The sequence below is a fragment of the Penaeus monodon genome, chromosome 38 (assembly GCF_015228065.2).
Source record: "Penaeus monodon isolate SGIC_2016 chromosome 38, NSTDA_Pmon_1, whole genome shotgun sequence".
Classification (NCBI taxonomy): domain Eukaryota; kingdom Metazoa; phylum Arthropoda; class Malacostraca; order Decapoda; family Penaeidae; genus Penaeus; species Penaeus monodon.
Window position 1 is genome coordinate 10,606,098 of NC_051423.1, and position 15,000 is coordinate 10,621,097.

The following is a 15,000-nucleotide window of genomic DNA, read 5'->3' on the forward strand; positions in this document are numbered from 1 at the left end:
TAATAACATGTAGAGAGATACCACAATAATAATAAGTCATGAAAAATAGATGATAGTATTTGTGAACTCTGTGAACTTTGTGATTTTTCTCTTTTTTCTGTCACATATGTGAAGACAATCGCAGCGTCATTATTAATCTAAGGGGGGGGGGGGTGCGTATCCCCCACCCACATTGTCATCTGCGCCTAGAATACAGTATTCTTATTAGCATCTTATTGGCCATCGTTTTTATGATAATTAGCATCTTTTACCTGTATTACATTTGCAATAATTACATTTCAAATTCGATCAGTCATTTCCTTACTGGCTATCAACACACGTATATTACAGTGCTCAGCAGTCAACTGGTTTCAGATTTTTAGTTTATGTTCTTGATCGATCTGTTTGAACTGAAAATCCCTATTTCTTTCTTTAATTTTTACCCTCGCAAGATGTGCCAGAGCATTCAGAGAGTTACATCTTCCCTTATTTCTGTCATATTTAATCTTGTTTTACTGCTAAGTAATCGATCTTTTCCATTCCTCTGTGTACCATATTTCAATAAGACAACTGTTTCATCCTTTTTTCCTGGCAACATTTTTCGGAATCCATTCACTGTGTGGATACATCAGTTAGCCACGTCAACAAAGAAACCCCAAATATAACTTAATTCATGTTCAATCTTTAACCGTGGTTTAACAATATCCCAAGCTTTTCACACATTCATGTAACGTTTATGTTACAAAATAGATATTCACCGGAGTAGCAAAGTTTACTTATTTTATTGAAAACAGTGGCAATAATGTATAATATATTTCTGACTATTATGAAGAATAAAATATGATTTACACTCCATAAATACCATCTTGAAACAATGTTTCCTTTAAAATTGGGAAAGATTCCATTTAAAAAAAGAGTGGATATCAAAACCACGTTTTATATATACGCAATGTAATTCATATTTTCTACCAACATACACATGTATATGTAAAAAACACACACGCACAAGTACACACTTCATCTCACCTGAGGATTAGCTCCTTGAGTATATCAGGCACGGTATAGTTAACATTTGGCTCTGTTAGCTTAGACATACTCCATTAATAAATTTTAGTCTTTTCACACATTCTGAAATGAGCAATAGTAGACAATTCCACAATGGCACGAGAGGTGTCAAGATTTGCTCTGTCATCACACTCTGGAAATAATATACAAATATGGGCGCCGTTTCCTTTGGCTTCTTAAGCTAATCTCTTATATGACCATTTACACGTTATGGCGTTCACTGGGCGTACACGTTCACGCGTTAAAAAAGGAGGGAGGGGGGGAAAGGCTGGGAGAGAACAGGGAATGGGAGGGGAGGAAGGGAAGGAAAGGAGAAAGAAAGAAAGAAAGAAAAAAAGAAAAAAAGGAAAGAAGGATGGAAAGAAAGGAGAGGGGATAAGAAGAAGGGAGGAGAGAGAGAGCAAACGACAGAAAAGGTTTGAAAACACAGAATAATGCTTTAGTTCCACACTTCATGATACACATACACCAACCTCATAATACACACAGCATACGCTCACGAACGCAACACAATGCATGAATAAATGCAAGGTGGCACGAAATTCTAATTCGGTTTCATTTGTATGTCAACTTTCCTTAGACCTTTGGTACAATTGTTCCGTAATATTATATTGCCTAAACTGCAACAGCGTTATTTTCAGTCTTTTAATTTTTCTTTTTTTTTTCTTTTTCACCATTTATGTGTTTATTTTAGATTCATTTCCCACACACCCTGTCATGTCTCGAAACATAGAGAATTCACTTCTCACTCGAGCATTTTATGAAACTGTTTCAAGAGATCCGTGGGTATGATCCGCCGGGCATCCGCCAGGAGTTTCGGGTCATTGCAGTTGGCCAGACGCCGCAGCACGTCTTTTATCACAACCAGGTGCTCGGGGTCGTCCACTTTCGCCTCGCTTTCGGGCCTCACCGCCGCAAGGGCGCGAGATCTCTGTTGCAGCTCCGAGATGAGGCTGTTCTCGTGGCGGCTTCTCTGCTGCCTCATCAGCTGATCGATGATCTCCATGGCGCCGTCACACACCAGCTGGATTCCTTTGTTCAGCGCCGCCCCGGCGTTCGCGTCCTCTTGTCTGGACACCCGAGGCACCAGCTCCACGTGCTGGTTAATCTCCACCAGCTGCCTCATCTCGACCTGGCTGCTGAGGAGCGCCCTGAACATGCTGACGCCCGTTTCGGGGCCGTACACCGCCAGCAGGTACCGCGACAGGAGGCCGCCGTAGCGCCTCCTGCCTTCTTCCACCACGGCAGGATCCGCCAGCCCTGTCTCCGGATAGGCCAGGGACAAGACCTGCATCATGATGGCTATTCGCTCGTCGCAGTAATACGAGGAATAGTTGACGTAGAAGCGCATGAGGCGAATGAACTGCTCGTGCGACAGGTACTGGCGGATGGTGGCTGCGGACAGCATGGGAGTTGAGGGGCTGGCCGCCGCCTCTCCTTGCTTTGGCCACATGTAGTTCCGTGTGTCCATGAGGTGGGCGCCGGTGATGTAGGTGCACATGGACACCGCAATCCTCAGGAGCTTCGGTCGATCCGCGGGGGCCAGGGTGCTGTACAGCGACGTGCTCACCAGGAAGTTGGCGCGCCGCTTGATGAAGAAGCTGTACAGTTTGCTCAGTTCGTCCGGCTTGATCATGCGGTTCTCCATTGGCACGGAAATGTTCTCGAACGCTCGGTGGTAGGACTCCTCGAGCTCCTTCAGGTCCATGTAATCTTCCGGCGTCAGTAGGGACTCCAGATCTTTCATGTTAAGTACAGGAGGAGGCGTCGCATTGCTGCTGCTCTGTCCACTCGAAGCTGCTTCACTCGGACCCGAACGCGCAACTCCCTGCGCCGATTTCCGTCTTCTCTCTTGGCTTCTCGGCGGACGAAACGGCGTCGACGATGACCCTAGGACGCTCTGAATGACAGACCGCGCAGGATCAAGTTGCGCAGGATACTTAAAAGAAAGTGAATCCTCCGTCTTAACAGGAGCAGCAGACAAGGGATCCCGAATCGACGAGCTCGACGTGATGACCGAGCGCTGGGCACCGCCAGGAGCGACGGAGACGCGGGGATTAGGACCCGAACCGGACCCGCAAGGGCCGGAGGAATGGTGTCCGGCCCTGAAGTGGGACGCTGCGAGCGGAATGGTAGAATGACTAGATCTCAAGTGCGGGCTCACCGAAGGCTCTGAAGGCCCTAGAGACCCGGGCGCCCGGGGGGAACCTCGGGAACTGCTGGCGAAGGCGCTAGCGGCTCCTTCGGGGCTTTTCGTCTCCGTGTTGCATGAGGGACTTGCATGAGGAGAGCGCGAAGGTCCAGGAGTCTCCTCATCCTCATCTCTCTTGGCCCGCGAGATGTCCATCCCCGCTCGCAGACAGCTAAAAAATCTGGGGAGGAAACAGCAGCTGTAGAGTCCTGGCAAGATAGTTTAGTCCATTATGTTTTGTTATATCTGTACGCTACTTGGACAACACTCTCCTCGTAACGAGAGTTACGAGATGTGTGTTTGTGTGGGCATATGTGTGTGATAACACACACACACACACACACACACACACACACACACACACACACACACACACACACACACACACACACACACACACACGCATATATATATATATATATATATATATATATATATATATATATATATATATATATATATATATATATATATATATAAGGTAGACAAACAGATCAATAACCAATTTTCAAAAATATCCTAAACCTTCGCAACCAAGACACATAATCAGTCACTTAGTATAAAAATGAAATTCATCGTCATGTCCGCTTAGTGACATGATGTCTTCGTTTAAATGCAAGTAATGCCATTAAATGACTTCATCTTCTTGCATAAATTCAGAAAAGTAGTTCAGTCATATCATGATGGACCATTACAACTTCTGTGTGTGTGTGTGTGTGTGTGTGTGTGTGTGTGTGTGTGTGTGTGTGTGTGTGTGTGTGTGTGTGTGTGTGTGTGTGATACATACACGAGAAGATCAGTACGCGCATACAGGAAATAAAAGCGACACACTAATCTCGTCAACGCTACAGTCATGCCGTCCACGCTCCACTGGCTCGAACCCCCAAGAGCATATCTTCGAGTCCTCCGCCGCGATAATATCCTTCAGACTACGTTTCTGCAAGTCACGCCGTAAGGTCGAGCGCGCAGCTCTAAACCGGCGAGCATGACGTGGCGTCGAGGGAAACGGCCGTCCATTCTGAGGCCGACGAAGAGTAGGGGGGGGGGGGTATGGGTGGAGAAACAGGTGTGTGTGTTTGAGTATAAATAAACGCACACACAATATATACACATACGCGAATACACGCGCACGCACACACAAAAACACGTGTGCGCGTCTGTGTCTATAGTGTGCCTATATATTTGTAAACACACCTGTGTGTGCATGTGTATATATACATCCAGATTTACATAAATGAATATACACATTCGCGAGTGTGTGTGTGTGTGTGTGTGTGCGTGTGTGTGTGTGTGTATGTGTGTGTGTGTGTGTGTGTGTGTGTGTGTGTGTGTGTGTGTGTGTGTGTGTGTGTGTGTGCATATATACTTTTTTATATATATTTACACACACATACACACACATATACGACAGAGGAACAGTCAAAGTATAGGTCAACCCTGAACTCACCAACAGCAAGATGTACTCCCAGTATGTTCCGTGGCCGCTCCCACGCCCTGTCAAGCGACAAGGAGGACGCGCCTCCCTTTCTTCCCAGGTTGGCGACGACTAACTCCAATAGATGTCGCTGCTCACGTGCCAGGGAGCGTCGGAAGAGAGGAAGGGGGAGGGGGAGAGAGGGAGAGGAGAAGAGGGAAGGGGGGAAGAGAGGAGGAAGAATGGAAGGGGGGGGGAGACGAAGGACGGAAGAGAAGAGGAAGAGGGGAAGAGAGGGAAAGCAGGAAATAGGAGAGGAGGAGCGAGAAAGGAGGGAATGGAGGAAGAGGGGAAACGGGAAATAGGAGAGTAGGAGCGAGAAAGGAGGAGATGGAAGGGGAAGAGGAGAGGAGAAGATGTAGGGAGAGGGAGAATATGAGTGGGAGGAGGGAAAAGAGAGGGAAGAGGAGAGGAAGTGGGAAAGGGGAGGGCAGAGAGGGGGGAGAGAAGCAAAGGAGGAGGGGCAGGAGAGGGAAAGAATAGCAACCGGAGACAACGCTTCAGGGTTGTCACTCACTGAATTACCTGTCTTATTATCCGCTTCATTCGATTTGCTGTTATTTGCTGTTTTTCTTCTTCTTCTCCTTCTCCTCCTTCTTCTTCTTCTACTTTCTTTTTCCTCTTCTTCTTTCCTGTTCTCACAATATAATTTTTTTTTTTCTGCATTTGATCATAATAAAATCACCCATTTGTTGAACTGCAATACACATCATCTAGATATTTTTTTGTTGTTTTTATATACATAATCAAAACATCTCTCAATGTCATAATTTTGGAAACAAGTTCATACAAATAATCCACGATATTACAATAATTTCGCATTCCATTTCCGACGAAAGGACATTCACTCTATGGATTCGGACGAGTTCAATGAGGCCATAGTGCATCAGTTAAATGTCAGGACGTGTCAGGTGTCACGCAAGCCTCCTTAAGTTTATTCGCGGCTGGACGCATGTGCGCACGGAGACGCTGATCAATATAAAGCGAGCCGTAAATAAGACTATTGGCGGGAAATGATAGACAGGCGGAAAAAATATCAGGTGTCCGTACCCTTGACTTCCAGCTTGTGAGGTTCTCCGTAAACAATGGTGCAGATATTATCGACACGTATGTATGTATCTATCTGTAGGCACACACACACACACACACACACACACACACACACACACACACACACACACACACACACACACACACACACACACACACACACACACACATATATATATATATATATATATATATATATATATATATATATATATATATATATATATATATGGTATATAGATATAAATATATTTACATATATGCACTACATATATTTACACACACACACACACACACACACACACACACACACACACACACACACACACACACACACACACACACACACACACACACACACACAACACGTGTGTGTGTGTGTGTGTGTGTGTTTATATATATATATATATATATATATATATATATATATATATATATATATATATATATATATATATATATATATATAAAGAACAGAACAGAACTTTATTTGATGCCCATTAGTAAGCTGAGCATGCTGCCAGCCCGTAAGTTTGCCGGTCAATAATTGGGTTGGGAATGTCCGTTCCTCAAGACAAAATAAAAAGAAAAACATACATGCTCATATCTTCAAACATAGTCTATGAATGTTTAAGTAAATATTTATCCTCAAAATGGGTCGAAAACTTTAAAATAAAATATAACATATTTTTTCCAGTGGCAATATACGATGTAGATAATATCATTTCCATCATGCCTGTTGTTGTTACTATCAATAGCATTACTAATACGATTATCGTCACTTCTATCGCTAATTACCATATTCATAATTAACTATACCAGCGCTATGCATAATAATATTAAGGAAATTCATAATGATGGTATGAATAAAAATTAGGTTCAGAATAGCAGTAACAAAAATGATATAATGATAATGATAACACAAAGGAAATAATGGTGATGGTGATGATAGTGACAATAATAACAATAATGTTAATAATAATAATAATTATTATTATTATAATAATAATGATAATGATAATAATGATACAAAATATCAATAATGGTAATAATGATAACAATAATGATAATAATAATAATAATAATAATAATAATAATGATAATAATAATAATAACAATAATAATAATAATAATAATAATAATAATATTAATTATTATTATTATCATTATTATTATCATTATTATTATGAAAGTGATAATAATAAAATAATATTAATAATGGTAATAATGATAATAATAATGATGATGATGATAATAATAATAATGATAATAATAATGATAATAATAGTAATAATAATAATAATAATAATAATAATAATAATTATTATTATTATTATTATTATTATTATTATTATAGCAATACTACTACTACTACTACTCTACTACTACTACTACTTCTATTACTAGTACTACTACTACTACTACTACTACTACTACTACTACTACTAATAATAATAATAATAATAATAATAATAATTATTATTATTATTATTGTTATTATCATTATTGTTATTATAATAATAATAATAATAATAATAATAATAATAATAATAATAATAATAATAATGATAATAATAATAATAATAATAATAATAATAATAATAATAATAATAATGATAATAATAAAAAAAATATATAATCACCATCATCATCATTACCATCATCATCACCACCATCGCCATCATCCTTATCGTCATCATCACCACTGTCATCACTATCATCATCACCATCCTCATCCTTATCATCACCCTCACCATCACCATGATCATCATAATCACCACCATCATCACCACCATCATCATCACCCTCATCATCACCACCATCATCACCACCATCATCATCACCCTCATCATCACCACCATCATCATCACCACCATCATCATCACCCTCATCATCACCACCATCATCACCACCACCATCATACTACAGATCGCTGAACAAAAAACTATAATCATTCTAGTCATGATACTTCTTCGCTAAGCAATTAATTCACCGTATGCAACTAATAACATCTGACCTGCTTGGCGTGACCCATTTACATGGATTTGAACTGAACTGTGTGTGTGTGTGTGTGTGTGTGTGTGTGTATGTGTGTGTGTGTGTGTGTGTGTGTGTGTGTGTGTGTGTGTGTGTGTGTGTGTGTGTGTGTGTGTGTGTGTGTGTGTGTGTGTGTGTGTGTGTGTGTGTGTGTGTGTGTGAATTTAGAAATGTCAGCATCACCGAGTTCATTGCCCATGGGGGATTACTATTAAAAAACACTTAACTTTCAAAATCTACCAAAACACTATATTCTCTCTTTTTCACATCGTCTTTAAAGCTTTTACGGAATTTGAAGCACAATCCCTATTGTAACCAATACTTTACTCACCGCTTATATCCATACGAGATGTAAAGCCACATTCTATTGTGTCTTTTCTATCAGTCTTGCTGTTATTATGATCGATTAACACAATCATAAAGTTAGTCTTTCATTTCTGATTCTTTATTTCTTTTCTTTTGGTTTCCTTTTCTCTTGCGGGGTGGAGTCTTTGTTGTTATTGTTATTGTTGTTGTTGTTAATGTTTTTGTTATTGTTGTTGTCAATGTTGTTATTGTTGTGATCTTTGTGTTGTACTTATTGTCATTATTGTTTTTACTAGTGTTGTTATTGTTGTTGTTGTCACTGTTGTTTTTATCGTTACTGTTATTGCTATTATTGTTGTCATTGCTCTTTGTTCTTGTTGCGTGCATGATTCTTGATTCATTTTCGTAATCGTTCCTATTGTCATTGAGTCATGAATGCTAAAACTATATTCGATGTAAAAATATGTTCTAGTCATGAATTATAAATTAAAGTCGATGTAAAGAATATTATTTTTCTTGTGTTTATTGTCATCACCGATATATGCTTGTATAAAAGTCTCATTGTTATAAATATTCTTGACACTACCAGTGTACTTAGTAACATCACTATCTTTTTCATGATCAGTCCTCCGTTTCACAGAAGTCATCACATCCATCACATCTACACTACCTTCTTCACTACCCTCTTATTCACTACCATCATCACAACCATTCCTACTAACACTACCAAAGTCATCACCATTTTCTTACAAGCAACACTAAAGTTATCAACATTCTTATAGACACCACTAAAGTCATCACATTCTTATGGACACCACTAAAGTCATCATCATTGTTATGAACACCAATCGGCACTATGGAAATCACCACCATTATCACCACCGTCCTTACAAGCACCGTCAGCACCACCACTATCCTCATTAACACTACCAATACCAATAATCACCACCAAAATTTTACCCGAGAGAAGCCTCAAAACCACCCATTTCCATTCTCAGCACAACACGTTGCAACACCAACCTGCAGGCCTGGCAAGCTCTCCTCGCTGACACCGTAACCATGCAGCCCCAGCTATTGGCGCAGGCGAAGTCCTTGTAACTTGCGTCCACGACACTCCTCCAGAAGAAGGCCCTGCAGGAGTCGCAGACGAGGGCGGCGCTCGGCTGAAGGAAAGGGGCGGGGTCTCCGCATACGACGCACGACTGAAACGCGAAGGGGAATGGTGTAGGAGAGTATGGTTGGTGAGTGAATAGAGAGATAGCTGCAGTTATATATAGGTGCGTCGTATGTAAATTGATAAAATAGGTACAGCTGTGGATTCGTAAGTGACTGATGAATGAGAAAATGATTAAATGGTCGAGGAAGTAATGGACAGATGTTTCCATTTATGAGGAGTCAGAGATGAACGAATGAATGGTATAATTATTCACTTATTCAGTGAATACATAGATGGGCTTATATGAAGGGGCTACGTAAATGAATGACGAGTGTAAATGAATAGTAGAAAAAAAAACATGTCGATGATTGGAAGAAGACTCACAGATGAATGAGTGAAGATGATTAAATGGCTAGAATAGACTAGAAAGCTGATAATCGCTTTCACAAGCAACTGATTGGGAAATACAGGAAGATTAGTAAAAAAAACTACATTCTGTATATATCGATCTGAAGAAGGTTTAATTCAAAGGCCTAAGAGAAGATATATGGAGATAGCAAGATACACAATCGCTGAAAACTTATGTAAGATTAGTGGAAGATAAGGAAGAACGGACTAGAACTACAGTGAGAATCAGGATGCAGTCAAGATAACAAGATATAGTGTAAATAATGGTGATGTTAATTGGTGATGTTAATTGTATCATAGAACCCATATATAATACGTTTTCGACATTTTTGCGGATGTGTTAAGTGAAGGGCGTTGTAGATCAGTGTATGTTATGTCCGATTGACATAGACATTTGAGATATTAACAGGGGTAGGAAAAAAATGAAGGATAGAGGATTTTTAAAAGATATATGTATATAAAAAAATGAATATTGCAAAGAAAATGGCGTATATGAAATTTTCTATAAAGGAAGACTCGATTGTGGAAACATAAAGGGATTCTTTTTAATAGTAGATTCCTAAAAACACTGTTTGTTTGTTTTATCTAGCATCAAAGAAGGGGAGTTTGATTCACAGATCACGAACGGAATAAAGGGAGGCCTTAGGAAAGTGTCTACTACTGTTACAGTAAACGCAAGAGAAAGGAAATATAAATCTGTTATGCTATGTAGAACCAGGCTATCAGAAAAAAAGGCTATATGTACGAAAATGCAGATGTTCTGCTAGACCTTACAAAGGTTACAAAGCGAGACATGAAAAATGCATTAATCAGTTAGTCAGTGCATAAATAAATAAATAAATAAAGATAATTTTTAGGGGAATACGGTGGCAGACGGCAAAGCGAGAAAAGGGAGGTAGAAATGAAAGTGGATGAGGGAAATGAAAGATAATTCAAGAGAGTTGCGTTAACTGAATTGCTCCAGGCTCGGGTAATAAGAAATGGCAACTCACTTAGACATTGTGAAACACTGATGCGCCGTCCTTTATTTATTCTAATCAGCTGACATTTAGTACTTGTGTTTACATATATATATATATATATATATATATATATATATATATATATATATATATATATATATATATTTAAATATATATATATATATATATAATATATATATATATATATATATATATATATATATATATATATATATATTTCCTTCTTCTTCTTTTTCTTTTTTTCTTCTTCTTTCTTTTCTGTTTCATTTCATATTCAATATCTCTATTTTCTGTACATTTTATTTTTATTTCTTTATCTTTTTGTTTGACTGTGTGTGTTTGTTTTTCTCAAAGAAAAACAAACACAGTGGGTTGCCAGTTGCCCCTTTTCTGAGGCTGGATGGGGAAGAAACGAGAAACCGAGGAGAGGAGAGCGTGGAGAACTAGAGGATATTCAAATAAAAATGGGAATAGGGAGATACAAAGAAGAATCACTGGATTAAGATGAAAAAAAAGGTGAAATCAACTTAAAAAGACATGTAAGTTGGAATAAATGGGGAAACATAAAGGCTGACAGATGAATGGGAAATTCCTGAAAGTAGGCTAGGGCAGTGGTTCTGAACTTTTTTTTAACCACCCTTTCATTCCACGCCCCCTTCCCTGCAACTTTCGAAAACCTCCCCCTCCTCTCCCTCGTGGGCTTCGCAGAGATAGAGAAAGGGCAGAAGTATATAACTGATAAGCCAAGCTAGAAAAAAAAATGTAGACGATACTCTCTGAATTTTCCTTTTTTATATAATCTTAGTATTGGGCCACCCTCTTGTTCAGAGAATAACACGTATGATTCGAGAAATTCCTACTCTTCGCCTCGTTTCGCTCGGTCCCCTGGTAAAGAATCAATGGTCTAGACAGAGGCATATTGTGAATGACTTTGTATGTCATGCAGCTAGCGGGTGCTGTTGTTTACATAGTATGATCATCTAAGGAACAGATATATTTCTTAGATAAATGAATAAATAGAAGTCTAAAAAGAGTAAACAAAATCATTTATATGCAAATGGAGTTGACAGAGCATTGCTTAATCACTTACTATATTCATAGCCATTGTCTTTCTTACTGTTATCATCTTTTTCTCCGTTACCCAAACTTTATGGCATTATCGAATATCCTCTTCACTGATGCTGTTTTACAATCATTATTCTCAAGATTCAACAACTGATAACGACTTTATCATCTGTAACGTAAATTACGATCAGTTACATTAATTTCAATTATATATCACCAATGATAATAAGTTCATATTCATTGTATATTTTTGTTGCTGCTACTTCGGGTTACCTTTGTTCACTGTACGTTTCCTCATTTTGCCTTTTCTGTTTATCTTCCCTTCACCCAAGTTGGCAGCCTTATTTTGCCTTGTGGTTATTATCATTGTTACCACTTCTCTTACCTTCTTCCCTTCGAGCTCATCCTCCACTTCTCTCTTCGGGGAAAATCTCTCATCCTCCGTGGCTATCGGGGCGGAGAAGGAAGGGGAGAAAGAGGAGGAGAAAGAGGAAGAGGAAGAGGAAGAGGATGAGGAAGAGGAAGAGGAGGGGGAGGGGGAGGAGGAGAGAGAGGAAGACAAGGAGGAGAGGTGTGTCGCCAGGTGTGTCGCCAAGCGCGGCGCCGCCGAAGACGTCAGCCGAGCGTAGAACTGCGCCAGGTACGTCGGCAGCGGCGTCAGGTACGACGTCAGGATGTCGGCCGAGACTGGATGCGTGGTCGACGTCATGTACGCGGGCGGCGTTGCCAGATCCGCGGGCGGTGAAGTCAGGTACGTCGTGGGCGGAAGCGAAGCCGCGGGCGTGGAAGGGGGCGGCTTCAGCGGTATTTGTGCGCTTGCTCTCCTCAGGATCTTGCGGGGCGAGGGCGCGGCCGCAGAGGGGCGGGGCGGAGGGCGGTGCGGGCGGGGGGGAGTCGTGGGCGTGGGAAGGCACGCGGACTTGGCGAGGCACGTGGTTGTGGTGAGGCACGGCGTCTTGGCGAGGCACGGGGGTATCGGAGGGCACGCCGCGCTAACGGGGGGGGGCCGCTGAGGCACTCCGAGGACCGTCTCTTTCGCGCGGGAGGGACGCGTGGGCGGCAAGACACAAGGGACCCTCGGGGCGTGGGCGCGCGAGGCCCCGTTCGTTCCCGGGGGAGGCGAGGGAGTCCTCTTGGAGCCATCTCCGAAGGGCCCCGCCGCTGCCTCGCCGACGGAGGACAGGAACAAGGTCTTGCGCTTGAACCCGTGGGCCTCCACGCCCTTGCGCTTGTGTCCGTGGCCTCCGCCCGCCTGGAGGCCTCGGTCCTCACCAATGAGGGCGGCGTGGGCGTGCGAGAAGAGGTCGTCCAGGATATTCCGTGAGAGATCGAGGGCGGCGCTTCCGTCTGCCATTTCGCGGCGTCATATGTCTCGCGGGAGGAGGTCCAGGCGTCGCATGGGGCGGGGCACCTTTCAACTGCTGATGCAACGAGCCTCCCCTCGTGCCACATGGAACCAGTCAGCTCCCGGTCCAGTCTCCTGTGCCACTTATGTTAGGTCATCACTCCAGGTTGCATCTCTAATCCCGCACATATCAGGTCACCCGCTCAGTGTCACATGTGTCAAGTCACATCATATCCACACGTAGAACATCATTTCATATCATCTTCAGTTTGGCATCTTGTTGAAAGAACCAGTGTCACTCGTTTATCCACGTCAATCGATGGAAGTCAAGTTGATGCATTACTGCTGCCCCGATCCTTGTAGACATACTGCAAAAAGACAAGAAAATTCATGAAGATTCGCAACCCAAATATACAAGATTCTGAAACATTTTACTGTCACATAAATATCACAAAAAATATCATAACTATTATACTTCTTCAATCGCTAGCTCGTATCTCCAAATAGATACTGAAACATTTACGAAAAGACTATTATATGAACAGGTGACAGAACATTTAACTGCACTGCCCAACGATGACAAGATACAAAAATGTAAATTGTCTCTCACGTTCTCTTTGACACTAAAACCAAAACCAGTCTCGACGAAATGGACTTCGGGGATTTCGCTTCGCAACTCCAAAAATAAAAATGACTCGTAACTTTACTTATATCTTATCAGTCTGTTTTGTATTGCAGTTACTCTTCGAGATAACAAAACAAGGGCGAGGTGACTTTCTTTCGCTGTTTTATCTCCGTGAAGCTAAAACTTTTTTTTCTTGTGAACAACTTTGTCACAATATTAGATAGTCTTTTCGTAAACGCATTTTCAGTTTTTTTAAATAATTCACCTAAAACAAACTGAAAGCGAACTTTTTTATTTACTCAGCAACAGATATTAATTACTTTATCAACAGGTTGATTTATTAGCTTATTCGCTTACTACTAACTTATTTACTTGTCATAATTTTTTGGAGGAGATTTCGCATTCGCATATTATATACAACTATTGTACAAATAAAGAAATCTAAACAGATAACATTATACACAATATATCATTTGAATACTTATCTTCCCCCCCCCCCCCCTCTCTCTCTCTCTCTCTCTCTCTCTCTCTCTCTCTCTCTCTCTCTCTCTCTCTCTCTGCCTCCCTCTCTCTCTCTATCTTTCTCTCTCTCTCTTTCTCTCTCTCTCTCTCATACTCTCTCTCTCTCTCTCTCTCTCTCTCTCTCTCTCTCTCTCTCTCTCTCTCTCTCTCTCTCTCTCTCTCTCTCTCACACACACACACACACACACACACACACACACACACACACACACATATATATATATATATATATATATATATATATATATATATATATATATATATATATATATATATATATAAAATATATATATGTATATATATATAAATATATAAATATATATATATATATATATATATATATATATGTATATATATGTCTTAATATATTTACCTGTCTTCATATATACCTAGCTATCCATGTGTCTATATGTCTGTCTATATATATACATACATACATACATACATACATACATACATATATATATATATATATGTGTATATATATATATATATATATATATATATATATATATATATATATATTATCTCTCTCTCTCTCTCTCTCTCTCTCTCTCTCTCTCTCTCTCTCTCTCCTCTCTCTCTCTCTCTCTCTCTCTCTCTCTCTCTCTCTCTCTCTCTCTCTCATTATATATATATATATATATATATATATATATATATATATATATTTATATATATATATATATATATATATATATATATATATATATATATATATATATATATATATATATATATATATATATATACATATACACCAAATTGTGCACTGCAAAAATATCCCATTCGCT

At 40.2% G+C, this 15,000-nt stretch overlaps 1 protein-coding gene across 2 annotated transcripts in view; it reads right to left on the reverse strand.

Annotated features, from left to right (window-relative positions):
* Window positions 1-913: 913 nt before the first annotated feature.
* LOC119596934 (flocculation protein FLO11-like) overlaps window positions 914-15,000 on the reverse strand; it is a 22,891-nt gene continuing 8,804 nt past the window's right edge. The window contains exons 1-4 of one of the 2 annotated variants that reach the window (XM_037946313.1): window positions 12,100-12,237; window positions 11,740-11,883; window positions 9,123-9,304; window positions 914-3,416 (exon numbers count right to left, since the gene is read on the reverse strand). In XM_037946313.1, coding sequence (XP_037802241.1) covers window positions 1,790-3,416; window positions 9,123-9,304; window positions 11,740-11,775 — 1,845 coding nt within the window. In that variant the 5' untranslated portion in view covers window positions 11,776-11,883; window positions 12,100-12,237 and the 3' untranslated portion in view covers window positions 914-1,789. Of the gene's footprint in view, window positions 3,417-9,122; window positions 9,305-11,739; window positions 11,884-12,099; window positions 13,428-15,000 lie in introns of those variants that run through there. The other variant, XM_037946312.1, reaches the window with a different exon arrangement.